At 52.0% G+C, this 26540-nt stretch overlaps 1 protein-coding gene across 1 annotated transcript; it reads left to right on the plus strand.

The window, feature by feature from the left end:
- Nucleotides 1-157: 157 nt before the first annotated feature.
- SHPK (sedoheptulokinase) lies at nucleotides 158-25108 on the plus strand. The gene is made up of 7 exons (XM_008156767.3): nucleotides 158-414; nucleotides 5296-5437; nucleotides 9773-9956; nucleotides 10402-10554; nucleotides 11494-11669; nucleotides 15356-15556; nucleotides 23369-25108. The coding sequence occupies exons 1-7, from the start codon at nucleotides 247-249 to the stop codon at nucleotides 23779-23781; spliced, it is 1437 nt and encodes a 478-aa protein (XP_008154989.2). The 5' UTR covers nucleotides 158-246; the 3' UTR covers nucleotides 23782-25108.
- The last annotated feature ends 1432 nt before the right edge of the window (nucleotides 25109-26540 follow it).

Raw genomic sequence — 26540 nt, forward strand, 5'->3', positions numbered from 1 at the left:
GCGGTCCTGGAACCCCAGCCCGACAGGGCGGTGCCCTCCAGGTCCCGCCTTCCGCCGTCTCTCCGCCTATCGCCGGGCCCGCCGCGCGGGGCCCCCTGCCTCGGCCAATGGGAAGACGATCAGCCTTCACTTTGCGTGTGGCTGACAGCTTGGCCGGCGAGGCCCCGCCCCCGCGCCTCGGTCCTGGGTTTAGGGTGCAGGAGGGAGCCCCGCCCAGCGGACAAAACCTACGCTGGTCCCACGGCCATGGCTGCACCGTCGGTCACGCTGGGCATCGACCTGGGCACCACGTCTGTGAAGGCGGCCGTGGTGGAGGCGGCGCCCGACGACCCGTCGGGGTTCGTGGTCCTGGCCAGCTGTGTCCGGGCTGCGCGGGCCGAGGCGGCGGCCCAGAGCGCGGCGGCCGGGCCCCAGGTGAGGCAGTGTCCTGGAGCTGCGCCGCCTCCAGGGCCCCCTGACCCCCCTCTTCTTCCTCTAGGGGGCCGCCCCAACATCCCCTTCCTCGGAGAAGTCTCCCTGACTGCTCCAGCCTGCCTGACCTCCACCTGCCTGTTGCACCGCCCCCCCTCGCCTCCATCGGTTAAGGCCTGGCCCGATCTCCCCACTCTCTGGCCTCCTCTGGGGGCTTGGCCGTAGTGCCTATCCCCTTGCTCTCTGCCCTCCACTTTCTGTACCCTGACCCGCGGGGAATTCCTCTCCTTGTGTAATTCTCCGCACACCTGCCTGTGTCCTCAAGTTTAGGATTCAGTTTGTTCCCCAGGGCAGAGTTTGGGCTTTCCTCTGGAAATCAGATGCAGAATCAGGCCCAACAGAGCAAAATGTGGACTGAACAACTCAAACACCTGGTCAACAAAAGTCACCCTTCCCCCCGCCTCACCTCTCCCCCCCTCCCCCCACACACACCCCAAGGAAAAACAGATAGAAGGACAGATAGAAAGACAAAGACTTTGGAAGAAAGAGACAGATAGAAAGATCCGGAAAGAGCCGTCATTAGAAACGTTCAGATTGATAATGCTACACTACAACGGTTTATCTTGTGACATGTGGTGATAATGCACTACAACTAGTCTTGTGAAAGCTGCAAGAGAGAATTGGAGGATTTTACCACAGTGGGCCCTGCTGTGAGATGTGGGTCCAGAAAAGGTGTCAATCCTCAGAGCTGGATTCCATTAATTCCCTAAAGAAGGTGGCTCTATGTTTAGTTACTTGACAATAGAAATTAATATCAGGGAACTTGGAGTAACCTTTTTTCTGGATCTCAGCTTGTTCTTCTCCGACTTGAAGTAGGTGGCCTCTGGCCCCATCCAGCCACAAACCTCCATTTCTGAGCCAAACACCACTCCCAGGAGCTGTTTTCCCAACTCTTGCCACATACCTGGACTCAGTTCTTTAAGGTTCAGAGTCCGTCTTGCTCAGAAGCATTTCAGAGGATTAAGATTTCAGGAACACTTTGCATTTTCATAGAGGCTTTCAAAGTCAGCTTGGCTGTGTGTGTGTGGTGGGGGGTGGGGGGGGGGCGCATCAGGGCATTTTAGAATGATTATTTCACTTCAGGACTCTGGCTCTGTGGCCGTGAGCTGCAGAGCCGGGATTACAGGGAGTGGGGTTAGGCAGTGCCCTGTTCTGAAATAGGCCACTTCTTCAACATTACTTTCCCCACTTCCCCCAGCGTTGCAGGCACCTCTCTGTTTACGCACACACCCAGTGCACCACACCTGCCTAATGAGGGGTTTAGGGGAGGCCGGTGATAGCCCCCTGGCAAACCCCACATGTGTGTTGTGCTCTGGGACAAACAGCATTCCTATAATTTCATCTGTGGCAGGACTTCTCCAACCTTGGCACTGTTGATTTTTTTGAGCTGGGTGATTCTTTGTTGTGGGGCTGTGCCCTGTGCCTTGTAGGATGTCTAGCAGCACCCCTGGCCTCTACCTGCTAGCAGAATTCTCCTCCCCAGGTGTGATACCCCCAAAACATTCCCATATGGCCATATGTCCCCTGGGGTCAGAAACCACTGGGGTGAGAACCACTGATGGATGGGATAGCTGATGGTTCTGTTCTTTCCTCATGACCATACTTCTTAGTCCTTAGAAGTATTGTGTACACCATGGTCAAGCTTGGCAGCTGTGTGGAAGGTCAGGCTTTTCGGTATTTGCAACTAGGTTTTTTTGAGGGAAGCTCTGTGACCCTTTCTGCATTATTAATTTTTTCTCTCTGGGCCTCAGTTTCCTCAATTGTAAAAAGAGACGTAAAGGGGGAAGGTTGACTTAGTTTCTAAGTTAATTTTTCAACTCTATAAAGTTCTAGGATTTGATCTGGACGCAGACCGGTTGGTAATCTGAGCCAAGGAATGGGGACAGCGCCTTTCCTGTCCCACGTGGGCATGCCCATTGTCTGTTCCCCATCGCACCCCTTCAACTGGAATGAACGGCTTGCTGAACACTGTCTCCTTGTTTTCACTGCCATCTGGCCTGTTTCCCTCCTCCACTGTCCCCACCCACACAACCCACCCACCCTGGGCCCATTTTAAACAGCAGCTCCTCTGTCCTGGGTGGATTCTCCATCTGATTGCCATGTGCGAACTCTTTAAACCAGGGATATCCAATAGAAATTGGAGCCACAATGTGAGAGACACCTGTAATTTTCTTTTTTTTAAATTAAATTTTATTTTTTAACATTTTTTATTGTTGATAGTATTACAAATATCTCCCATTCCTCCCCTCTTTCTCCTCCTGACCACCTGTAATTTTCAATTTTCTAGTACCTATATTTTAAAAAGTACAAAATAACAGGTGCAATGGTCTTTTTACATTGAGTTTATTGGATAAAATTGATTAATAAAATGATACAGGTTTCAGGTGTACAGGTCTATAATACATCATCTGTATGTGTAGTGTGTGTTCCCCACCCCAAGTCAAGTCTCCTTCCATCACCATGTATCCCCTCTCTGCCCTCTTCTATCTTCCCCAACCCCTGAAATGAATTCTAATTGCATATTTTATTTAACCCAATGTTCTCAGCATAGTATAACTCCAATATATACAGTAATAATTAATATAAAACTATTAATGACATTGTGCATTCTTTCTTTCCATACTAACTCTGAAATCCGGTCTGAATTTTACATTGACAGCACATCTTAATCCAGGCTAGCTGCATGTGACTAATGACTGCCATGTTGGACAGTGCAGGTCTAAACAAATGCCTTTCCTGCTTCCTTCTTCCTTTCCCTTCTGTCTTCTTTCTTCCCTCCTCCGGGGATTGTGAACAGCCACGCACCTCCTCTTTGCCTGTCTTGACTGCCAAGTCAGTTCTGCTGTAGTCTCTCCTATATATAAAGAGTCTTGTTGCCCTAGCAGGTTTGGCTCAGTGGATAGAGCACCGGCCTGCAGACAAAAGGGTCCCAAGTTTGATTCCGTTCAAGGGCAAGTACCTTGGTTGCAGGCTCTTCCCCGGCTTGGGCTCAAGTCAGTGTGCATGCAGGAGGCAACCAATCGATGTGTTTCTCTCACATTGATATTTCTCTCTGTCTTTCCCTCTCTCTAAAAATCAGTGGGAAAATATCTTCAGGTGAGGATTAATTAAAAAAAAACAAAACAAAAAGAAAGAAAGAGTCTTGTTAGGATCTGGAATTGTCTCCTCAGGGAAATGCTTTGTGCTCCCTCTCTACTCCTTCCCATCCTTCCCCTCTTCACCTTTCTGCTTCTTTGTTCATACTTATTAGGAGCCAAGCATTGCCTTTAACCAAGGCCAGGAGGCTGACAGGACAAGGGAGGGGTTTGTTCCAAGGAGGAGAGGGCAGTACTCCCCCCGAAGGGAAGCAGGGGGCCTGACGGCTCCGTCTTCAGATGCTTTTTCAAGACCGTAAGCTCTTGCGGTTCCCCAATGAACAGACTACATTTGGTAAGAGCTGAGCCACATTTCTCTTCTTCTCTCCTGAATTTTCCATGGAGGCCCCTAGGTGTTAAATGTAAGTTTATTTTGTGCCTTCGTTAGGGGCAAACATAGAATATTGGGGACGAGCTATGGTTATGGGAAATATTAATCATGCTCTGTTAACCGTGATTGCCTTATTCTGGTTAAAGAAAGGACATTTTAACCTGGCTTGGATTTGTATGCCCCCGGACCTGGGAGTCCACCTTAGACCTGGGAGTCCACCTTGGAATTCGGTCCATTCTCACTCAAGACCTGCCTGTTGCCCAGGCTGGCATGGCTCAGAGGTTGAGCATCAGCCTATGAACCAGGAGGTCATGGTTTGATTCCCGTTCAGGGCACATGCCTGAGTTGCGGACTCCATCCCCAGTGGGGGAGCATATAGGAGGCAGCCAATCAATGATTCCTTCTCATCATTGATGTTTCTCTCTCTCTCCATTCCTTTCTGAAATCAATAAAAATATATAAAAAAGAAAAAAAGAACTGCCTGTTATCATGGAAAGATGAACATCCTTGTTGCCCAAACAGTGGAGTCCCACCCCAGCCTGCATAGCCTTCCTCCCCAGGCCTGTAATCCCTCCTTCCCCACGTAAACTTGTCCTACCAATATAAACAGCTGGCTTATGGTGGGGTGCAGAGCAGATTTTCGTGGATGACCTGCTGCTCGCCCATACTGCCGGCAGTATTGGAATGAATGCTCCTGTGTGATTCAATCCTGTCTCTGCTGAATTGGCTCAAGTAGTGACAGGCAGCCCGGACCCATTGGAAGAGCCACTGATTGGGTCCCAGCCTCTCCCCTTTTCCAGCCTCATCGCCCACCGCTCCCTTGCATAGCCCATTCCCCTGGTTCTGTACCAGGTGTTCCCTGGCCTTCCTCCTGCCTGCCTTCTGGAGGTGGGTTTTTGTTTCCAAGTCCAGGGCCTGGCCCTCAGGGCACTTAGGAAATGTTCCTCCTTGCTGTGTTTCATCCTTCTGCACTCCCACACTCTGTGCCTTGGGAGAGACCCTTTCCCTATTCCTCCTGACAGCATGGTCTGTCTTGTGCTTTCCTGCCCTTCCTGCTAGATGGTAACTTCTTGTAGGGCAGGGGCAGTGCTCTCTTCGGCTCCCTGCACCCACAGTGAAGTGGAGGGCAGGGCCTGGGCCGTCTGCCCCACTTAGTCTGCAGCCGTGCCTCATCGTAAAGGGAGGAAGTGCAACCTTGCCCACCACATTCCTGCTCCAAGTCGGGGAGGTGGGGAGAACCCTCAGTCGCACATCTCTTCCCTGAGGCCAGTCAGCACGTGGCCCCAGTGGGATTAGCTGGGCAGCCACCGGCCAGGAAATCCCTCCAGGCCCTTGCCCTATGTGTCTGTTCTGTTTCAGGCTCGGGAGCAGGATGTGAGTAGAATCATCCATGCCCTAAACGAGTGCCTTGCTGCTCTTCCCCGGCAGCAGCTCCGCAGAGTCCGTGGCATCGGAGTGTCAGGACAGATGCATGGAGTCCTGTTTTGGAAAACAGGCCAAGGTATGCTGGGCCCCGGGGGTGATCACATGCAGTGAAGAGTCACCGTGGAAAGCGCTGTCTGGAGGGTCAGCGGTGGGGATGCAGGGGCACACGCTGCCTCGTATTTTGTGTCCGTCCTGACTTGTACAGATGTGTTAATGATGTGAACTATCCATTCATTCGACATCATCCGCCCATTAGCCAGGAACAGGAGAGGGAAGTCTCTCTGATTCTCTGTAGGATTCCGTGCAGTGGGTTTTCGTAGCTTTCTCGGTATGTCAGTGTCTCAGAGCATCACTGCTGGCAGCCAGGAGGTCGTATAGCTATAGGAGATGTCAATACACAGAGGAAACTCTTTCGTTTTTGTTTTTTTTTTTAGTTATTATTAATATAATCACAGATGTTTGTGATTTTGAAATTCCAGGGTGTGTCCTTTCTATGGGCTCAGTTGCTAGCTAAGCATTATTTAGTTGATCATCGACTTGTTCTGTTTGGCCCCCAGGAGGAGAATTAAGCCAGCGGAAATAGCAATGAGCAATTTACATGCCAAGTGCTAGGCAAAGGATGCTACCTGCATGATCTCATCGGACTTTCCCAACACCCTGTGACGTGGGCTACACTACTGCCCCCGCTGTGCACACGAAAAGTTGATATTCCGAGAGATTAAAATAACATGCTTGGGGCCCTGGCTGGTTTGGCTCACTGGATAGAGTGTCAGCCTGCTGACTGAAAGGTCCCAGGTCTGATTCCGGTCAAGGGCACATGCCCGGGTTGCGGGCTCTATCCCCAGTGGGGGCGCGCAGGAGGCAGCCGGTCAATGATTCTCTCTCACCATGGATGTTTCTTTCTCTCTCTCCCTTCTCCCTTGCTCTCTGAAATCAATAGAAGTATATTTTAAAAAAAATATGCTTGGGGTCATATGGCAGCAAGTGGCGACTCCAGCTTTTGAACCCAGGAATGTCTGAGTACAGATGCTGGGCTTTTAAAGGCCTCTGGGAGGACCTGAGCTACAGGGGGCACAACAGCTTAATGAGGGGAGAACTTCCCAACAGAATGTCCAAGGAGGGATTAGACTCCATAGGAAGTTGCGCGCTCCTGGTTATGGCAAGCATAGAAAATATTTTGTCAATTATAAAAAATCCTATATTGATGTAAAAGTAAGGAGAATAGTATTAGGAACCAACGCACCCATCACCCAACTTTAAAAATACCAACATTTTACTGCAGGTGTTCTAAGCAGAGGATAGACGGCTACTTTGGGGGGCTGTAGTTAAGGGCATTTGAACGTTGGATTCACGCCAGAGTCAGCGATTCTGATTCCCCTGGGCCAAGTGAGTGTGACTTGCCTCTCAGCAGCGTGACTGGGGTCTAGGGCTGCATCCTAGGGTGGGCTGGGTGCCCAGAAGAGCCAGTGCAGGCTCCCTCCGTCCTTCCTCCCTCTCAGCTGCCTGTTGTGGGGGCAGCTGGGACCACAGGCGCTGCTCGGCTCCCCTCGGTAGCAGGAGCAGAGGCCGATTACCATGTTAGAACTGACCTCTCAGAGGGAGTCTAGGTTGTAAAAGCTTTTTAAACTCCTTAATTTTGCATTAACGAGAATAAATGCCCTTTTAATACTAAAACCCTTTCCAAAGAGGACAGCAGAGATCTAATGATTGTGGTCTGGTCCCACGCCTTCCTTTCTGCCCGTCTCCTGGACTCTCACAACCACACAAGCCATCGCTCTCGTTGGAGAGGCTGTTGAATATTTCATCGAGCCAGCCCACATGCCTTTTTGTCTTGTTTTCTGTTTCTGGGAAGGAGGAAAGCCACTGTTGGACGATGATGATACCTGCTTAGCAGAGTTAGGTGAAATCAATTTGGGATCCGGTTGTCTCGCTTTTAACGGTGGCTGTAATTCAGTTTGGGTTTAGTACCTACAATAGATAAGGCTCTGTGCTGGGCCCCGCGGGAGCCACAGAAAGGAATGGATGAAGCCCGCACCTTCCAGGGCACACTCGAGGCAGTCAACATAGATGGGGACCAGTAACCTGCGCAGAGAGCTAAGTGCCTCCAGGAGGGTACAGTTGAGGCAGTTGGAGGAGAGGAGAGGGAGTGACTAGCGTCTTCTGAGAGGCCTGTGGTTACGCCTGTTTCCAGACTCCACTTTCAGGTGCAGTAACAGCAGGAGAGAAGTGGGGGTCATAAAACCAAGCTAAGAGGCAAGCAGCAGACGGGGAGGAAAGATTTGCTGGTGCATAGTAGACAGAGGACGCACGTGGGTACATATAAAGAACAAATAACAGAAAGGACTATGTCATTAGTAATTAGGGGAGCTCAGATGAAAACAACCATGAGACATCATTTTCCATCCACTGGGCTACAAGAAGTCAACATGCCATGAGTTGGCAAAGGGGTGGAAAATTGGTTCTTTTAAATACCGCTGTTGGGAGTGTCAATCAGCAGAGCCGTTTTGGAGGACAGTTTGGCGGGGCCTATTACAAACAGGATAGCTTCTCCTAAAAGGAAACATAAATAAGACAGCTGCTATGAGTCCACAGCGCTACTACTTGGGAATCTATTCAGGAAAAGTACTCTAACACGTGTGTGCGTGGGGAGGCATAATCATGGCCGCCCACTGCAGCCTTGTTTATGGTAGTGAACGCTGTGGCACTCCATCACAGGGGAACGGTTAAATGATGTTCGGATGCCCACGCTGTAGAGCGATACGCAGTAGTTAAAAAGAATAAGGTCCTTTCAGGTATACGGACACGAAAAGAACTCCAGAGCATGTTGTTGGGTGACAAACACAACCCCTGGAAAAATAAATGCAGTAGAGTACTACTTTAAAAAAAACAGACAAAAACAAAATAAAACCCAAAACCCAACTCAAACCAACCAAAATATGTGTGAGCGTAAACTTTGGACGGTTACCCGGCAAGTGCTGACAGTGACAGGAAGGGGGCTGGACTCTGGGGGAGTCATCAAGCCGGCCTTTTGCTTGATCTGTAATGTTTGAACATTTTATATTGAGAATGCATTCACTTGGCATGTGTGCAATTAAAAAAATTAAAATATCAATTCTTTACCAAAAAAAGAAAAAAAAAGAAGAAGAAAGAAACAGAAGAATCAGATTCGGTAACACTGAAACAGGCTACGACTCTACCACTTAGGTGAACATTGGCAAATGATTTTTAACTTCTCTGTTCTTCATTTTTCTTATGTATAAAATGAGGCTAATTATCACATCTATGTTATAAGGCTATTATGTATATTAAATGGATTAATATTTTTGAACTGCTTTGAATAATACTAGGTACTCCATATTTGTTTTATAATACAAAGAAAAGAAATGTGATAGTCTGAAAATAAAAATATCAAAAGAATTTTGGAAGCAGATAACGGGGTTGAAGAAAAGCCGCAGAGATCCAGCGTTAGGGCTGGGTAAGAAGCCAGCTGTAGGTTGAGGTAGGAATGTGTTGTGAGGGCAGAGGACTGCGAGGAGGAGCCAGCCAGCCCCCGGGAGAAGCATGCTATGCTTCAGGTGCAGGCATCTGTTACACGCCTCCCTGGTCCTCTGGGTACTGGCCAGGGATACCAACCCGAGATTGACAAGATCTCTGAGTTCTGTCTATTTGTCACACGCATCCCCAGATATTCTTTTTTTTTTTTAAATATGCTTTTATTGATTTGTTTAGAGAGTGAGAAAGGGAGAGGGAGAGAGAGAAACATTGATGCCTCCCACACACACTCCAACTGAGGGCCAAACTAGCAACCTGGCCATGTGCCCTCACTGGGAATCAAACCAACTGAGCCACACCGGCCAGGACTCCCCAGATATTCTTATGGCTCTCTCCCTTACTCCATTCAGGCCCTGCTCACGGCACCTCAGAGAGACTTCCGTGGTCACTCTCCAATAATCTATCACTCTATCCTTTGATCCTGCTGTATATTTTTCATAGCAACTAAAAGTACCTGGTATTGTGTATTTGCTGCTTATGTTCTATATCCCTAGCATCCAAGTCTAGATAATCTCATTATGATGTGGGTTCAAAGGACAGAGGTTAGGGGACATGAGAGTGTGCTGCACTTCTTTTCTTACTTGGGGGGAGGGGTTATATTATCAATTTTTAAAAATGAATAAAAAGGAACATAGGAAAAGTGGGACAAATGGAGGGAGGGAGTGGCTTGCCCAGAGTCCCATACCTGTCAATGGGGAGCCAGGTGCTAACCCAGGTGCTCTGATGGAACCATGTGTACGAGGGAAGCGTTCTCATGGGTGACACGGTCCGCTGGAACCTCACTGGCCGAGCATCTCAAGGACATGCTGCTGCTGGTCATTGCCCTTTTCTCTGACTTTGCTAATCTCCTTTGTTCCAGGCTGTGAATGGACAGAGGGAGGGGCTGCCCCTGCCTTCACACCCAGAGCTGTGAGCCACCTGGTCACGTGGCAGGATGGCCGATGTGGCAGTGAGTTCCTGGCTTCTCTGCCCCGGCCAGAGTCCCATCTCAGTGTGGCCACGGGGTTTGGCTGTGCAACCATCTTCTGGCTTTTGGAGAATAGGTACAGACAACTGTTCTCTGAATCGGGTGCTGTATTTCCAGGGGGGCTGCTCCTCTGCCTGGTCAGCACCACCCCATCCCTCAGTGAGTGTGACCTAGACTTGGTCTAGAGCTGCGTCACTTCCCAGAGGGGGCTCTCTGTTGTTTATCCTGTTCTAACCAGCGGGGAGAGAAGGGGCTAGAGAGGACAAGGGATTTACCAAGGGTCATGTGGTGAGTTCATAGTGGGGTCAGGGCTGCTGAGAACGGCCGATGTCCCCTCCCCTGAAGGCAGCTTTGCTTGGAGGGCGACACCTCAGGAGGTCCATTTGGGGGAGCCACACACGTGGGGTTTTGGCTGCCACTCAGCTCTGCCTTTTCGGGTCCACACTGCCCACCGCTGGGTGCAGCCCATGCTTTTAAGTCACCGTTAGACCATGTTGAATTATTTTTGGTATGAAAAACAGCCCCGAGTTCCTGAAGTGCTACGACGCAGCTGGCACCATCCATGACTATGTGGTTGCCATGCTGTGTGGCTTGCCAAGACCCCTGATGTCTGACCAGAATGCTGCCAGCTGGGGATATTTCAACACCCAGAGCCAAAGCTGGAACTTGGAGATGTGAGTATAGCCTTGCGGGCTGGCTCCAGCCGAAGGGCAGGATCCCTGGAGCGGAGATTCATTGGGCTTTCCCATTTGGGAACAGCGGGCATTCCAGACGCCGGGCATGGGTGGGCCTGGTGGTAAGTGAAGCCCTTGGGGAGGGCTGCCCTGCTCCCCCACGGTGCCCAATACCTAGGGTGGGCTCCCCGGTTCTCTGTGACCCGGCCCAACCTACAGATTTCAAAGGACAACTTTCACTCTATAACATATTTTAAAGAAAGTTTAAGAAATGGAAGCAGTAGGTGCGAGAGATGCCTTTTAAGTTCTGTTTAAACAATCATTTGCCTTTTCAGGTCGAGAAGTCCAGTGCCCTATAAGTCCACTTCCTTCAGGGCCCCAATTCTGAGCTCTGTAATAAAACAAAAAGCACCAGGTAGTTCAGGTAAAGGACTTTCTAGCATGCTTTATAACATTGACAGCCCCGTTCACTAACCCCGAGTGATGAGTGCATTTGGTCTTCAGGAGGTGACGGATGGGTTTGACTTTGGTGTGGCCCGTGCTAACCGACCGTGACTTTGCACTGAAACTCCCTTTGCAGGGTGTTTGCGTTCCCTTCAGACACAGGGGCCAGCTGCCAATGCTGCCTGCTCTTATCTAAACCTTCCTATCGCCCTCAACTGGGGATCCAGCCTGCAACCCAGGCATGTGACCTCCTGGTTCATAGGTCGACACTCAACCACTGAGCCACACCAGCCGGGCCAGTGTTCACTCTTTAAAAAAATCCCAGCCTATTTCTCATAGTTTTCAAAAAGCCAGAGAGACCCCTGTGAAAACACTGGCTTCTCCTCTCCCTTCTCCGACTTGTACCCTGTTGCGTTTTCCTTTTTGTGTTTTCTGGAAACAACAAAGAGCAGAAAGCCAGGCACTGAAAATTCGCTGTCCGCTTCTCGTTTGCAGACTGAGCGCCTCCGGCTTTCCCGTCCACCTGCTCCCCGACATCGCCGAGCCCGCCAGTGTGGCAGGCAGAACTGCCCACGCGTGGTTTGAAATCCCGAAGGGGACACGGGTGGGCGTGGCCCTGGGTGATTTACAGGCCTCCGTCTATTCCTGTATGGCCCAAAGGACAGACGCAGGTAAGTCTTTTGTCCTCTCCTCAGACTTCTGCTCTGTGTGAGGGTCCAAGAGGCACACATACCTGGAAGCCTCAGCATGCTTTCCACCGTTATTCTGTAAACGTGAAAAACACCCCCCCCCCCCACCCCCCCCCGCAGGGGAAGCCCCTGCTCAGGGAGCTTCCACTGAGGCAGGCCCAGCTCTGCCCCTGACCCCGGTCTGTGCCTTTCCTCCTGAGGGCCAGGGCAGGGGATGGCTCTCTAGTTGGCTGGTTTCTGTGTAACTTCATGACCAAGAAAATAGATGAGGAGACGAGGGTTTTTGTCTTCGTGTGTTTGTCAGTGAGCGTTTCGCCCCATCTGGTTAAAAGTCTCGAGTCCTTTCTGCATTTGGTGTACGAGAGCCACAGGGAGGTGGAGGCAGCAGTTGTAGGGCCGGGGTTGGCAAACCCTTTCTGCAAAGGGCCCGACTGCAAATACGTTAGGCTTCGTGGGCCATGCAGTTTCTGCTGTTGGGGCGTGAAAGCAGCCACAGCCACTCATAAATGAATGGGCGTAGCTGTGTTACAATAAAGCTCATTATAGACACTGAGATGTGAAGTTCATATAATTTTCATATGTCATGAAATCTTCCTTTGATTTATTCTCCACCATTTGACAATGTAAGAACATGCTTCTGGGATTGTAAAATAGTGCAGCCCCTTTGGAAAGCCGTCTAAAACTTACACATGAATGTTGCCAGCAGCGTTACTCAGACTAGGCAAAAAGGAGAAACAACCCAAAGGCCCACCAACTGAGGAACGGATTTAAAAAATGGGGTGCATCCACACAGCTAACATGCCACAACCTGTGAGTGAGAGTGAAAGAAAGAAAGAAAGAAAGAAAGAAAGAAAGAAAGAAAGAAAGAAGCTTGTCACAAAAGGCCACCCATCGTATGATTCCACGCCTGTGGAATGTCCAGCAGAGACCAATCCAGAGGGACGGAAAGGAGTTAAATGGTTACCAGGGCTGATTGCTGGCAGGTATGGGGTTTCTTTTCGGAGCGATGAAAATGTTCTAAAATTAGATTGTGGTGATGGTGGTACAACTCTGTGAGTATTCTAAAAGCCCCTGGGTTGTACGCTTTAAAGGGGTATATTTTATGGCGAATTTATGTGAGTTACATATCAATAAAGTTACTATCACACACACAAAAAAGTAAAAGCTGTTCTTCTCTCCTGAGCCATACCAAACAGATGGTGTCTTCCCTGGCTCGGGTGGGACTTGGGGCTGCCTGCCCGAGCAGGGTGGTTGCAGGATGTGTGTTTCCCTTGATCCTCGGGCAGCCTGGCTGAGCTAGTCCTCTTTGGGAGCTCCTCCTGGTTATCAAGGGGGACAGAGAATTCCTTCATCTTATCCAGGTTCTCTTTGTCATCACCCCCCCCCCCCCCATCAGTTAGAACTATTACAATTCAACTCTGAGTTTAAAAATTCTGATCGGCACTAGCCTCTGTGTAGTAGTTTATTCCCCATTTCATTACATCTTTAAGAAATAATTTCAAGTGACTTGTTTTGGTTTTGGTAGTAATTCCTATTAATTCAAGATTAGCTGAGCAGGAAAGGTGAAATTCTGTCCATTTTGTTTGTGATAAAAATCACTTAAGGTCAAAAAGTTCAAACGCCTTTTTCTCCCAAATTTCCAACTAAATTCAATGCCCCAGGAAAGCATGCTGACTTATCCTGTGACTTAATTTTCCCAGTACACCGTCTCTCTCCGTATATCCCTTCATCTCCAAGCATGGACGGCAGGGGACGCAGTGGGCTTTGGAGTCCAGCGCTGAGGCCCGGGTTGGAACGTCAGCCGCTCGGCGTGACCTGGGCAGGCCGCTTTTCTTCCTGGGCCTGTGTCATCACCCCTGGTGAGGGGGACGGTGCCTTCCTCCCGGGCAGTTGTGAAGCGCTTTACGGGGTCTTTCCTCCCACCTGGTGGTTTTCAAATATCAGGCTCCTCCCTCCACAGAGGGATGGATGCCAGGTGCTTGCTGTGTGGCGAGCCAGGGGCTTGTGGATGGGAAGAAGGTGAGGTTTAGGCTCCGCCTTCACTGAGCGGGTGGTCGTCTCTGGCTCCAGATCGGGCTGCTAGCTTGTGCTCAGCTGCGCCACATTCACGGGCAAAGTTGGTCGGCCCCATTGCTGACATCGCCATCAGAGGGGACAGGCGGAGGGCACATTGCTTCTGGTTTATGGCGATGGTGAGAGGCTTGATGTGGCAGAAAGTAAGCGTTATTGGCTTTCTGAGGTTTGTTTTTGCTCTCCTCGCTTCTGACCCCGCAGTGAGGGGGAACGTGGAATGCTGCCCTCAGTTAGTCTGGCCCCCAACAGATGGAGAAGAACAGGCTTTGGCCAGGTCTTATGAGAAATGGAGAAGAGACGCCTGGAGCAGTCTGCAGGCCTGGCCTTGATCTAGAGGAGAAAGTCGTCCCCTCTTGTGCTGGGTCTGGGCGTTTCCCCTTCCTCGTGGGGAGGTTAAGAAAAACACCTTGGAAATGAGAGGAAGTGGAACTGGCTGAACATGAACGAGCCCGCCGCAGAGAATCACACGTTTCGGCTGAAGTCTTCCTCTCTAAATAGTTGTCTACTGCTGTGTACCAAATCACCCCATGGTGTTTTGTAGCCTAAAAACACCAAACGTTTCTTATCTCACACATTTTCTTTTACGTGTGTGTGTGTGTGTGTGTACCTGCGTTTGAGATCATTTTGTAAATGTCTGTGTTTAAAACAGATGAAATGTTCCGGCCGAAACCGGTTTGGCTCAGTGGATAGAGCGTCTGCCTGCGGACTCAAGGGTCCCAGGTTCGATTCCGGTCAAGGGCATGTACCTTGGTTGCGGGCACATCCCCAGTAGGGGGTGTGCAAGAGGCAGCTGATCGATGTTTCTAACTCTCTATCCCTCTCTCTTCCTCTGTAAAAAATCAATAAAATATATTTTTAAAACAAATGTTCCTGAGAGTCAGGAATGTGGGTGTGGCTGGAGAGTCTGGCTCAGGCTTCCTCCTGACATCACAGGCAAGCTGTTGGTGGCCTGGGACTACCCTCCTCTGAAGGCTTGACCGGGCCTGGAGGGTCCCCTTCCCAGCGCCCTCAGGTGGCTCTTGGCAGGAGGCCTCAGCTCCTTGCCCCATGGGCCTCGCCACAGCGCTGCTCACAGCACTGCCTGCTCCTCCCAGAGCGAGCCATCCGAGGCAGAAGCTGCCGTGCTTTTTTGTGACCTGGTCTCCAAAGTCACACACTGTCACTTCTGCTTTATTCTCTCAATAGAAGCAAGTCACTGAGTCCAGCCCACACTCGGGGGGAGGGCAATTAGGCTCTACCTCCTGAAGGAAAGAAATAGTATCAAAGAATTTTTGGACCTTTAAAAAATATATTTTATTGATTTCAGAGAGGAAGGGAGAGGGAGAAAGAGATAGAAACATAAACGATGAGAAAGAATCATTGATCGGCTGCCTCCTGCATGCCCCCTACTGGGGATCGAGCCTGCAACCTGTGCGTATGTCCTGACGGGGAATCTAACTGTGACCTCCTGGTTCATAGGTCAACGCTCAACCACTGCGCCACGACGGCTGGGCTGGACGTGTTTTCAAAACCAGCACACTCTCCCCCTGCCCCGTTGTGAGCGTGACCTCCAAGTTAGCCCGACAGACCTAACCTTTGCTTTTCTTGGGCCCCAGTTCTCAACATCAGCACTTCGGTTCAGTTGGCAGCCTCCATGCCGTCAGGGTTCCAGCCAGCGCAGACTCCAGACCCTGCAGCTCCGGTCGCCTACTTCCCCTACTTCGACAGAACCTACCTGGCAGTGGCAGCCTCCCTCAATGGGGGCAATGTGCTGGCCACGTTCGTCCAGATGCTGGTCCAGTGGACGGCGGATCTCGGTAAGATGTGGCCCACGCAGCGCTGCCTCTCTGCTTGTCCTTTCATCACGGCAGTGAACGTGCTGTTGAAGCTTCTAGATTCACGTCTCAGACCCAGGCAGACCCAGCACTTCTCTTCCTTCCTTAGGAATCTGAGCCTCTAGCTTTCCTCTCATCTCCTGAGCTGCCACCCCCTACTCTCTCCTGACCTTGACTGTGGAGTGTCAGTCTCCTAGTTCTCCCCTGCCCTGCTGTCATACTTTCTTTGTCAGTGAGCCCCCCTTGCATTTGGGGTTTTCCTTCTGATGACTACAGACAGCTGAAAATAACAGGATCAAAGACAAACGAGTGAGAAATCTGGTATTTTACAATATTATAAAATCCTCACAGCACTTAATCCTGGCCAGTAGGGTCCCGAGTCCCTGTCTTAGGAGGGTCCCTGGAGACTCTGGGGTCCTCCTGCTCTTGTCTTCAGTTTTCAGGGTAGAGTTGGCTCGGCTTTTCCTCTGCTCTGCACTGCACTCACAGGGAAACATGAAACCTTCCCAACCACTTAAGGTAGAAATGAAATTTCTGGTCTAGGGAAATCATGTTGATCAGATTCACTGGTTACCAGTAGGAGCTCAAAATCAGGCCATTCCAAGAATCAGGCACCCAACACAGTCACAGGGGGAGGCCAGGCAGCAGGGAGCAGGGAGGCTCTTACCGTCAGTCACCAGACAGTGCTGCCGACTCAACGTGGGTCTCAGGGAGGTCAGGGTTGGGGGGAGCTCTGGCCCCTTGGCTGGGGTCTCCTCAGGATGGCTTCATTTAAGTGACAGGACTTGGATTTTGTTTTACCTGCATCAGGGGAGGTTTTCAAGATGCAGAACCAGTTATGAGAACCTTCCGGCAATAAGGCACTGGTTTAACTGGATTGGGTCTCTCAGTTGTTTACTGAGCTGTCCAGTGTTGCTCTTTCTACAGAAGTGACACGTTTTCTTGCCCCTGAAAGACTTGGGAATATTCACTTTCCCTATAAGATCCTTTAAAAAAGTCTTTTCGCATTTTCTTGGTTCTTATTTTGAGGAAACAGAGTGTTTTGAAGGTTCCTGGATTCCATGTAACTTAACCGTTTATGAAAATTTTACAACTATGTCATATTATTGAAAAACATATAAATGCAAATACAATCACACATACTTAGATAAAAGACACATTTATTAACCAGAAATGGAAATATTACAGCATAAAGTAGAAAAATAAAACTCTTGCTGTATTTAGAATTTTGCTGAATTTGCATTTTGTTCCAGAGGTTAGAATATAGGGAGTTCTACACTCGTGTGGTAGTTTAGAGCAGAACCCTGGGGCTGGCGGCCTGGGTTTGAATTTCAGCTCTGCCTCCGCCTCCTCCTGTGTATCTTTGGGAAGGTTACTTAACTCCTCTGCGCTTTACTTCCCTTACCTGAGAATGGGGGTCGTCCTAGTACCTACCTCAAAGGACTGTGAGGATTCCGTGAGTCAACATTGGGAAGCACTTAGAACAGCGCCTGGCCCGTAGTGATAGTGAGTGTGATAGGACACTTGTTAAATAAGGTTTGTGTGGCAGGTTTAACCCAGGGGCGTGACCTCGGCTCCCTGCTCTGTCTCCAGGTCCCTATGTAGCCTTGGGACGTCCCTCCCCTTCTCTGTTTTCCCAGCTCCGATGTTCTATGATTCTAGGCCCGTGGTGTGGACATTTGGCAACTCACAGCAGTTAATCTCACCCGTAGATTCGGATGAGGCAGTGAGCCAAGGCACACAGAAACGGGGGCTAGAAGCCAGATCTCCCAGGCCTCCAGCTGTGAGCACCTTCCTGCAGGTTGTCCTCAAGGCCTGCGTGGGGCCTAGGTGTTTCCCAGCGGGGAAGAACACTGTAACGGCCCTAGCTGGTGGGGCTCGGTTGGTTGGCATGTTGTCCCATAAACTGAAAGGTCGAGGGTTCAATTCCTGGTGAGGGCACATACCCAGGTTGCGGGTTTAGGGCGTGTATGGGGGACAGCCGGTCGATGTTTCTTGGTGTTTTTCTCCCTCCCTCACTCCTCTCGCTCCCTTCCTCTCTCTCTAGAATCAATAAACATATCTTCAGGTGAGGCTTAAAAAAAAGTTTTGAGAATGTGCTATTGCAACAAAGATAGCAATAAAAACATTTTTGAGTTCTTATTAAAGAAATACAAACACATCATTATTATTTTTAAACTGTAGATCTTATTTGTGTTTCAGTGATTTGTCTACTAATGCCCTTTTCCTGTTCCAGGACTCAATCCAGGATACACATTGCATTTAGTCATCACATCTTCTTAGTCTCTCTGTCTTCTATTTGATTGATCTGTTTTACTTTTTTTTATCTCCTTTCCCCTTTTTTTCCCCTTAGTTGATGGCTTTACATTTATATCTGTGCTTTTAGAAGTTTCTAACACACTCTGTTTGCTAGGACATGGAGAGACTCACTCTTATGTGTTGCTGTGCAGTGTAAGTTGGTACAGCTTCTAAGGAGGGAGGGAGTGTTATATGCATATCTTTTGACCCAGCAGTTCCCCTCCAAGGACTCAGTCCTACAGATGTACATGCTTGTACACCCATACTAGGTTACCCACCACGCACATGAGTTTTCTGACATTTTAGTAGAATTTCTAGAGGAGTCCTGCTGATCAAATTTTGACTGCAAATTCAGGGTATTCTGAATACAGCAAGAGTTTTATTTTTGTACTTTATGCTGTAATATTTCTATTTCTGGTTAATAAATGTGTCTTTTATCTAAATACATGTGATTGTATTTGCATTTATATGTTTTTCAATAAAATGACATAATTGTAAAATTTTCATATACGGTTAAGTTACATGGAATCCAGGAACCTTCAAAACACTCTTTGTTTCCTCAAAATAAGAACCATGAAAATGCAAAAAGACTTTTTTTTTTTAAAAGGATCTTTCTCTCTAGTTCCTGAACATCTTACTTTATAATAGAGTAACATGCAAATTGACCGCACCTCCGCTATGCCCATGATTGGGCCTGCGAGAGGCAGGGGGCGGGACTCCGGGTGCCTATCTGGCCGTTGAGAAAACCAAGATGGCGGCCGCCAAATTCTCTTAGTTCCCGGGGTCCTGGGGAGCGATGACAACCCTAGAGGGGCGTGGTCGGGAAAAGCCAGAAGCCTCCCGGGCTCCCCAGCTGGATCTAGATGGGGGGGTGTGGCCGGGCACGGCCAGCAGCCTCCCGGGTGTTCCGGGACCCATCGCGACCCGGGGGGGCGTGGCCGGGCACGGCCAGCAGCCTCCCTGGGGTCCCGGGACCCATCGCGACCCGGGGGGGCGTGGCCGGGCACGGCCAGCAGCCTCCCCGGGGTCCAGGGCTGCATCGCGACCCGGGGGGGCGTGGCCGGGCACGGCCAGCAGCCTCCCTGGGGTCCCGGGACCCATCGCGACCCGGGGGGGCGTGGCCGGGCACGGCCAGCAGCCTCCCAGGGGTCCCGGGACCCATCGCGACCCGGGGGGGCGTGGCCGGGCACGGCCAGCAGCCTCCCTGGGGTCCCGGGACCCATCGCGACCCGGGGGGCGTGGCCGGGCACGGCCAGCAGCCTCCCCGGGGTCCAGGGCTGCATCGCGACCCGGGGGGGCGTGGCCGGGAACGGCCAGCAGCCTCCTGGGAGTCCCGGGACCCATCGCGACCCGGGGGGCGTGGCCGGGCACGGCCAGCAGCCTCCCCGGGGTCCAGGGCTGCATCGCGACCCGGGGGGGCGTGGCCGGGCACGGCCAGCAGCCTCCCAGGGGTCCCGGGACCCATCGCGACCCGGGGGGGCGTGGCCGGGCACGGCCAGCAGCCTCCCTGGGGTCCCGGGACCCATCGCGACCCGGGGGGCGTGGCCGGGCACGGCCAGCAGCCTCCCCGGGGTCCAGGGCTGCATCGCGACCCGGGGGGGCGTGGCCGGGCACGGCCAGCAGCCTCCCCGGGGTCCATGGCTGCATCTTGACCCCGGGGGGCGTGGCCGGGCCCAGCCAGCCGCTCCAGGGGTGATGTCCCTGGGTAATCGCCACCCTCGCCTAAATGGCTGGTGCTGAGAGGGATCAATGGGGCCAATGGAAGGAGCAGGTGGTAGTTGACCACGGAGGCCATCTGCAGCAGCCGGATGCAGAGTTGGGGTCCACGTTCTCCAGGTTGGCCTCCGTGGGGGCCCGAGTCGCACCCATAGTAGCCGAGTGGGCATGCTGACATAGTAGCCCCAGCATGAGGCCAGCTTCCCAAGCCAGGCTGCGGAGGGAGGGAGGGCCTCTGGGCTGGGAGCACTCCCCGACCCCAGTGGACAGGGCACAGAGCAAGCAGCAGAGAGCTACTAGGGGTGGTGGGTGTGGTGGCCTGGCTTCCAAGAGGCTGGCTTCAGCTGCTGTGGCCTGCGCTGAGGTGGCTGGTGGTGGGGGCAACTGCGTGGGCGCATCCGAGGCTGGGGCACTGGGAGACGTGGGACTGCAGCCCAGAAAGCGAGGCTCAGGAGGACCTGGTCACCGACCCCGGGCATTGAAGCCGCCTCCTACAAGATGGATCCTAGCCTAGGTGTGTGGGAAGCAGGTTCAGGAACCTCTCCCTTTGTGGCGCCAGAGCCCAGGCCTGCCAGCGCCCCAGAGGAGACCCCCACCAGGATCGGGGGCTTGACCAGTCTCTAAACCAGGGTGGCCATTAGCCCAGGCCTGCCAGCACCCCAGAGGAGACCCCCAACAGGATCGGGGGCGTGACCGGCCTCCAAACCGCCAGTGACCCTAACCCAGGCCTGCCAGCGCCCCAGAGGAGATCCCCACCAGGATCGGGGGTGTGACCAGCCTCTAAACCGCCCTCAGCCCTAGACCAGGCCTGCCAGCACCCCAGAGGAGACCCCTGCCAGGATTGGGGTCATGGCCAGCCTTCAAACTGTGGCGGCCCCTAGCCCAAGGAGGCCTCCTGGCCGAGGACGCCTGAGTCTGTTCTTGACCTAGGGCCGGGCTCTCCCCACAAGGGACTCAGAAGCCACCAGAGTCTAACTGCCAGTCTCTGGGAGTGCATCCACTGTCCACCAAAAAGTAGGGCCATCAAACCATTCAGTCTCAGTGCAGGCACAGGTCCGTGGCTGACGGGGTGGAGGCCAGACCAAAACAAAACAGCAGAAACACCCTGCCCACCTGGGCAGGTACTGCTGTAGTCCACGTGGCCTGGGCAGTGTAGAAAGCGCTACCTTCTCCCAGGTCCTGTGCTGGCACTGCCGCCTCGCTCACCCTCAAGCCCCCCTGAGTCCTGACAGCAAAGTGTGTGGGGCATTCTGCAGGAGTTGTACCGTTCTGAGTGCTTTTGCCCAAAGACACACTTTGGGATGAATTCAGAGCCACATCTCATTTCCCATGAGACTGGAAGAACCATGTGAAAGGATTTTGACAAAAGCTTTCCACATCTCTGTTTATTCTTTTGAATCCATAAAATGACCTTAAAAAAAGCATCCGGGCCACCTAAGAAAGAATGCACTTTCTGGCCAGAGCACGCAGGATTCTTTTGCCCAACAGGTTAAAGGGAGCAGAGCTGGCCCAGTGGGAATGGCCCTGGTGCCCTATGAGGAGACCGGGGGAATGGGGTTGCCGAAATTCCATAAGCCTCTTGCCACCTTCTCCTTTGCAAACCACACCATCCAGATCCACCAGGACTGGAGGCAACTGGGAATCACAGCCGTGATTTGGGACATGGTGAGCAAATCTTGAGGGGCCTCTGAAAACATCTGCAACTGATTATAAGACTGGTCTTTATTTAAAAAGAAATAAAAGAACAGCTGTGTTGAGATATAACCCATATACTGTACATGTCACCTAAAGTGTACAATGAACTGGTTTTTTAAAGTAAATTCAGAGTGGTACAACCATCACCATGCTCAATTTTTAAATATCTTCATGACCCATCCCCTCCAAAAAAAACTTCTACCCATTGGAATCACTTTCCTGATCATCTTCCCCAAAATAGATTGCACTTTAAAGGTGGGTAAAGGAAAGTTGAGGGAAGTTAAAACACTGCACAAAGGATATTGTAAGATGACAAAGCCCAAAGTGAAGATGATGTGTTTTCTTTAAAATATATATATATTTTTAAAATTTCAGAAAGGGAGAGGGAGAGAGAGATAGAAACATCAATGATAAGAATCACTGATCAGCCGAAACCGGTTTGGCTCAGTGGATAGAGCGTCGGTCTGCGGACTGGAAGGTTCCAGGTTCGATTCCGGTTAAGGGCATGTACATTGGTTGCTGGCACATATCCCGGTGGGGGGTGTGCAGGAAGCAGCTGGTCGATGTTTCTCTCTCATCGATGTTTCTAGCTCTCTATCCCTCTCCCTTCCTCTCTGTGAAAAATCAATAAAATATATTAAAAAAAAAAAAAAAGAATCACTGATCAGCTGCCGCCCCAGGCCCCCTACTGGGGATTGAGCCCGAAACCCAGGCATGTGTGCCCCTGATCAGAATCAAACCTGGACTCTTCAGTCCACAGGCCGATGCTCTCTCCATTAAGCCAAACTGACCAGGGCCATGTGTTTTCTCCAAGTTCTGCGTGGTTGTAATGGTCCCCAAATCTATACTAATAAAAGGGTAATATGCTAATTAGAGTGGTTGTCTTCCGGACATCTTTCCAGACAAAGCCGCAGTGGCTACAAAGGCCAAGGCTCAGGCAGCCATAACCAGCTGCAGTGGCAGCAGCATTGGGGTTATGGGGGTGGTGCCTCCAGAGGGAGGCCAGACGGGGGGCCAAGGCACAGGCAGTTTGGGGTGATCAGGCTGATAGGGGAGTGCAAGGTAGGGGCAATCAGGCTGGCAGGAGATCAAGGTAGGGGTGAGCAGGCAGGCAGGCAGTGGGGTTAGGGACAATCAGGCAGGCAGGCAGGTGAGTGGTTAGGAGCCAGTGGTTCCGGATTGTGAGAGGGATGTCCAACTGCTGGAAGTTGGACATCCCCTGAGGGGTCCCAGATTGAAGAGGGTGCAGATTGGGCTGAGGGGCACACCCCCTCACCCCCCCAGTGCACGAATTTCGTGCACCGGGCCTCTAGTGTACATATATTTTTAAAAAATATATATATATATATACTTATTTTTTATTTCAGAGAGGAAGGAAAAGAGAGAGATAGAAACATCAATGATGAGAGAGAATCACTGATTGGCTGCCTCTTGGGCATCCCCTACTGGAGATCGATCCTGCAACCCAGACATGTGTCCTTGACCAGAATCGAACCCGGCACCTTTCAGTTTGCAGGCCGACGCTCTATCCACTGAGCAAGACCAGCTAGGGCTATAGTGAAGTTTGTATAAGTTAAATGTGCTGATGATTTTACTCTCGGTTCACTTCCCTTATTGTAATTTTAATAAGATCCCTGTGTGATTCCTGTGCATAGTCAAATGTGAGAAGCACTGGTCTAGACTGGTGGTTCTCCACTTCTGCAGGGGACGGCTAGACCATGCTCAGCCCTGTGATCCTGGGATTCTGTGACTCTGCTGATAAGTCCGGTGGGGCCGTGATGGTACTTATTGATCAGTACGTGCCTGATGCCCCCCTGGGACCAAGGGTCTCATAGCTGATTAGGGTGCATAGCACCCTTTACATGACCTCTCCCTGAAGTCTGGGCTGGGGTCTGCAGTGAGAGAGCTGGCTGAGATCTGGGGCCGAGCCTGGCTAGTCAGGTTATGTGAGTCCCTGAGCAGGAAGCAGCCAGCCACATTGAGAAGAAGCAGTTAGTAGACCTCTCCTTGCCTAGGGAATGCTGTACTGTCTCATCCTGCAGCGAGGGGTGCATGAGCTCACACGGTCTTCTCTGTTCCTGGCAGGCGTGGAGGTCGAAGAATCCACTGTGTATTCACGCATGATCCAGGCAGCTGCAGAGCAGAGAGACACCTGCCTAACCATCACGCCAACAGTGTTGGGCGAGAGGCATCTGCCAGACCAGCTGGCCTCAGTGACCAGGATCTCCTCCTCGGCCCTCTCGCTGGGGCACGTGACGCGGGCCCTGTGCCGAGGCATCGTTCAGAACCTGCACTCGATGCTTCCGTTCCCGCAGCTCAGGGAGTGGGGCGTGGAGCGGGTGGTCAGCAGTGGGAGTGCGCTGTCCAGGAACGAGGTGCTGAAGCAGGAGGTGCAGCGGGCTTTCCCTTTCCCAGTGTCCTTTGGGCAGGATGTGGACGCAGCCGTGGGGGCAGCACTGGTCATGCTCCAGAGAAACCTCCACCAGGAGGAGTCTTAGTCCGCACACTCTTTGGCCCAAGCACTGTTGCCGATTTTATCTAATGAACATTCCTGACGTGATCTTGGAGTCATCCTTTTCCTGGACAGCTCTGTGGGCCGCTTTTAAACAATGTTTGTTCTCAGGCCACCGTCCTGACCAAGAACTTTCTCTATGGCACACGCTACTAATGCAGCCCCAGTCAGTGCCCAGTCAGTGCCTCTGAAAGAGACTCGCCTGGGAGCTGGCTGCCAATGTAAATGTGGAAAAAGGAAAAGAGGAAAGTAACCCAGCATCATGTTCAGCCCGCTCACCTGTGATTCACCTGTAGACAAAGAGAAAATAAATGTGGGCTTCAGACACCAAAAATGCCTGGTGGCTGTGGCTCCGAGTCAGAAGAGACGACCCGCCCTCCACCCCACCTCCAGCTTTTGGATTGGTTGTTTCCAGGGATAGGAAGCTCTGATGCGGGTCACATGTACTATCAGAAAAGTCCGTTCCCCTGGACTGAACCACATGACCCCTTTCCAGTCTCAGTCTCCCCTGGCCGCAGCTGGCTATGTGGGGCAGGCGGGCTGAGGTGAAGATGCAGGGGTCTGTGCCTGCCTTCTTGCCATGTACTCCCCACCAAGGAGAGGATGCTGTGCTGGAGCAGCCCCAGATCCTCAAACACAGCTGGCCTGAGGGCAGGGAACCGGGAAGGAGAGTTGGACAGCATGGCCAGCAGGGGGTGGATGCTGTGTGGCCCCACCACTCACATTGTTCCCCTGAGTCTGACCAGGCACCCGCAGGGCCCTTTTCTGGGAGTGGGTCTGTGCAGCTGTGTGTTCTTGCCTCTGCACAACCTTGGGAGCCCCCAGGCAGACTCAGGCACCCAGGCATGCTCCCACCAGAGAGATGGCTGATTTAATCAGAGAGGACCCCTTATCCCGGAGGCCCCAGCTCTTCTTTCTGTTGGCGTGGGCCTTGCTGGCCCACCACGTGTCCCTGGCTCGCAGAAACATCCCACTGGAGTCGGCATGCTGGCAGGGACCCCGGAGCATCTTAAACCTTCCCGTGGTCGGCGGGGATGACCATGGAGTGGCTTCCAGGAGAAGGCCGCCATCGCTGTGTCTGCTTCCAGACTCCCCAGGGCCATCCCAGCCTCAGGCAGACACTGAGGCACCCAGGCAACTATGTGTTGGGGAAGCAGTCATGTCGTCTCTTTGTAAATGTCACTTTGTGAATTACGTGATTGCCTGACGCTCTTAGGTGACTCTGCCTGGCTGTGCTGATTGAACTTAAGATACTAAAACTCATTCCTCTCGAGCCTTGTCGCTTGAATAAAAACACCTCTGCTTTGGGGAGACAGATCACTCAGGAAAGTTGTATAATTTTTCTCTCAGCCAGAGTGAGGTCAGGTGCCCTCATCTTGGAGCCCCTGGGGGAGAAGGCCCCCCAGGAGAAGCTGGAGGACAGCGGACAGCCCTGTGGGCCAGGGGAGCTGGCCTCTGACTTGCAGTGCCAGGGGGCTGTGGATGGAGCCTGTAAATATAAGATTGGGAACGGATGGTGTCCTGCAAGCCCAGGCAGCCCAGCCCAACGTCCAGTGTGGCCGCTTCCCACTCCACCCCTGGGGGCTGAGCCTCCCGGGGCCCAGGCTTGTCCGCGAACAGTCCTGCCGCTGTTGCTATTGTACATAGCCTGGAGCCTCTGCAGGGTGCCGAGTACCGCTCGCTCCCCTACCCTCTGCCACACACATCCTTCCCTGGGAACTGGCTATACCCACTCATGTTCATGTGGCTTTCGTGTTCTCCGTTTTCTCTTCTTCTCAAGTGGGCTGAAAAGCTCATGATGGCAGGGTCCCTGTTAGATGTTCTGTGCCCTGTCCTCTTCCTACATTTAACCTGGGCTGGGGCCCATCTTTGGAATGTTCTCCTCTCAGGGTAGGACCCTGCCCCGCCTGAGGCCCAGCTCAGTGCCATTGCCTGCTGCAGTCCCCCTGGCAGCACATTTGCCGCTGGATCACAGTGGCCGCTGGCCTCCTGCGGGCCCCTGGCTTGTCCCCGTTTCAGGGAGCCCCGCTCTGTAAGCGTCACAGAGCCCGGCAGGCCTTCCTCACCTGCCCTGGCCTCCTTAAAGGCAGAGACCATCTCATTCACCCCACTCACTGCCGTGTGCTTGCAATGTGCACAGTGGGCCCGCGGGGAAGAGGGCCGGTGGCACTGACCTCTTCGTAGCCATGGTTACGGACAGGCTAATCGGAAAGTGAGATATTCGTGCTATAGAGATGCTCACTGGGTGACTCATAAAACATTAAGCAAATTTTTTAAAATTAAAAAACAATTAGTCCCAACCTCAAGCTAATGGCCGGATTAGCTCTGCAGCCAGCAGATGTGGTTCTCATGCTGAAATAATGAGGATGAGAGCAACCCTCATGCCTGCCTAGAGCTCTGCCGGCTCAGAGCCCGTTCACACCCAGTGTCCTTGCTAATCCCCAGCAAAGCCCCGCAAAGCAGGCAGGGCAGGCACTCTCCCGTTGGTGTGGATTAAGAAGCTGGCCCAGAGCTTCAGCCGCCGCCCAGGTTCATGCAGCCAGCGTCTGGCACAGCCCGGCCTTTTCTCCCGGCTTCCATTCCCTGCTCACAACCTTGACCCTGCAGCGGCTTCTCACTCTTGCTCCAGTCCCTGCCCTGGGTCCCAGCTCAGCAGAGCAGGCTCGGCTGTCAGGTGCAGAGTCAGGTGCTGAGCGGATGCCTGACCCCCAGCACAGCCATGAGCCTCGATCCACTTTCGGAGCG

This window comes from Eptesicus fuscus, chromosome 20, assembly GCF_027574615.1.
Source record: "Eptesicus fuscus isolate TK198812 chromosome 20, DD_ASM_mEF_20220401, whole genome shotgun sequence".
In the NCBI taxonomy this organism is placed as follows: domain Eukaryota; kingdom Metazoa; phylum Chordata; class Mammalia; order Chiroptera; family Vespertilionidae; genus Eptesicus; species Eptesicus fuscus.

What these genes read in the sequence shown, in the direction of transcription:
- SHPK (XM_008156767.3), top strand. Translation starts at nt 247, where the DNA reads ATGGCTGCACCGTCGGTCACGCTGGGCATCGACCTGGGCACCACGTCT. An exon ending in TTCTGGCTTTTGGAGAATAG is followed by an intron (nt 9,957 to 10,401) that starts GTACAGACAACT and finishes TATGAAAAACAG; the next exon opens with CCCCGAGTTCCTGAAGTGCT. An exon ending in CAAAGCTGGAACTTGGAGAT is followed by an intron (nt 10,555 to 11,493) that starts GTGAGTATAGCC and finishes TCTCGTTTGCAG; the next exon opens with ACTGAGCGCCTCCGGCTTTC.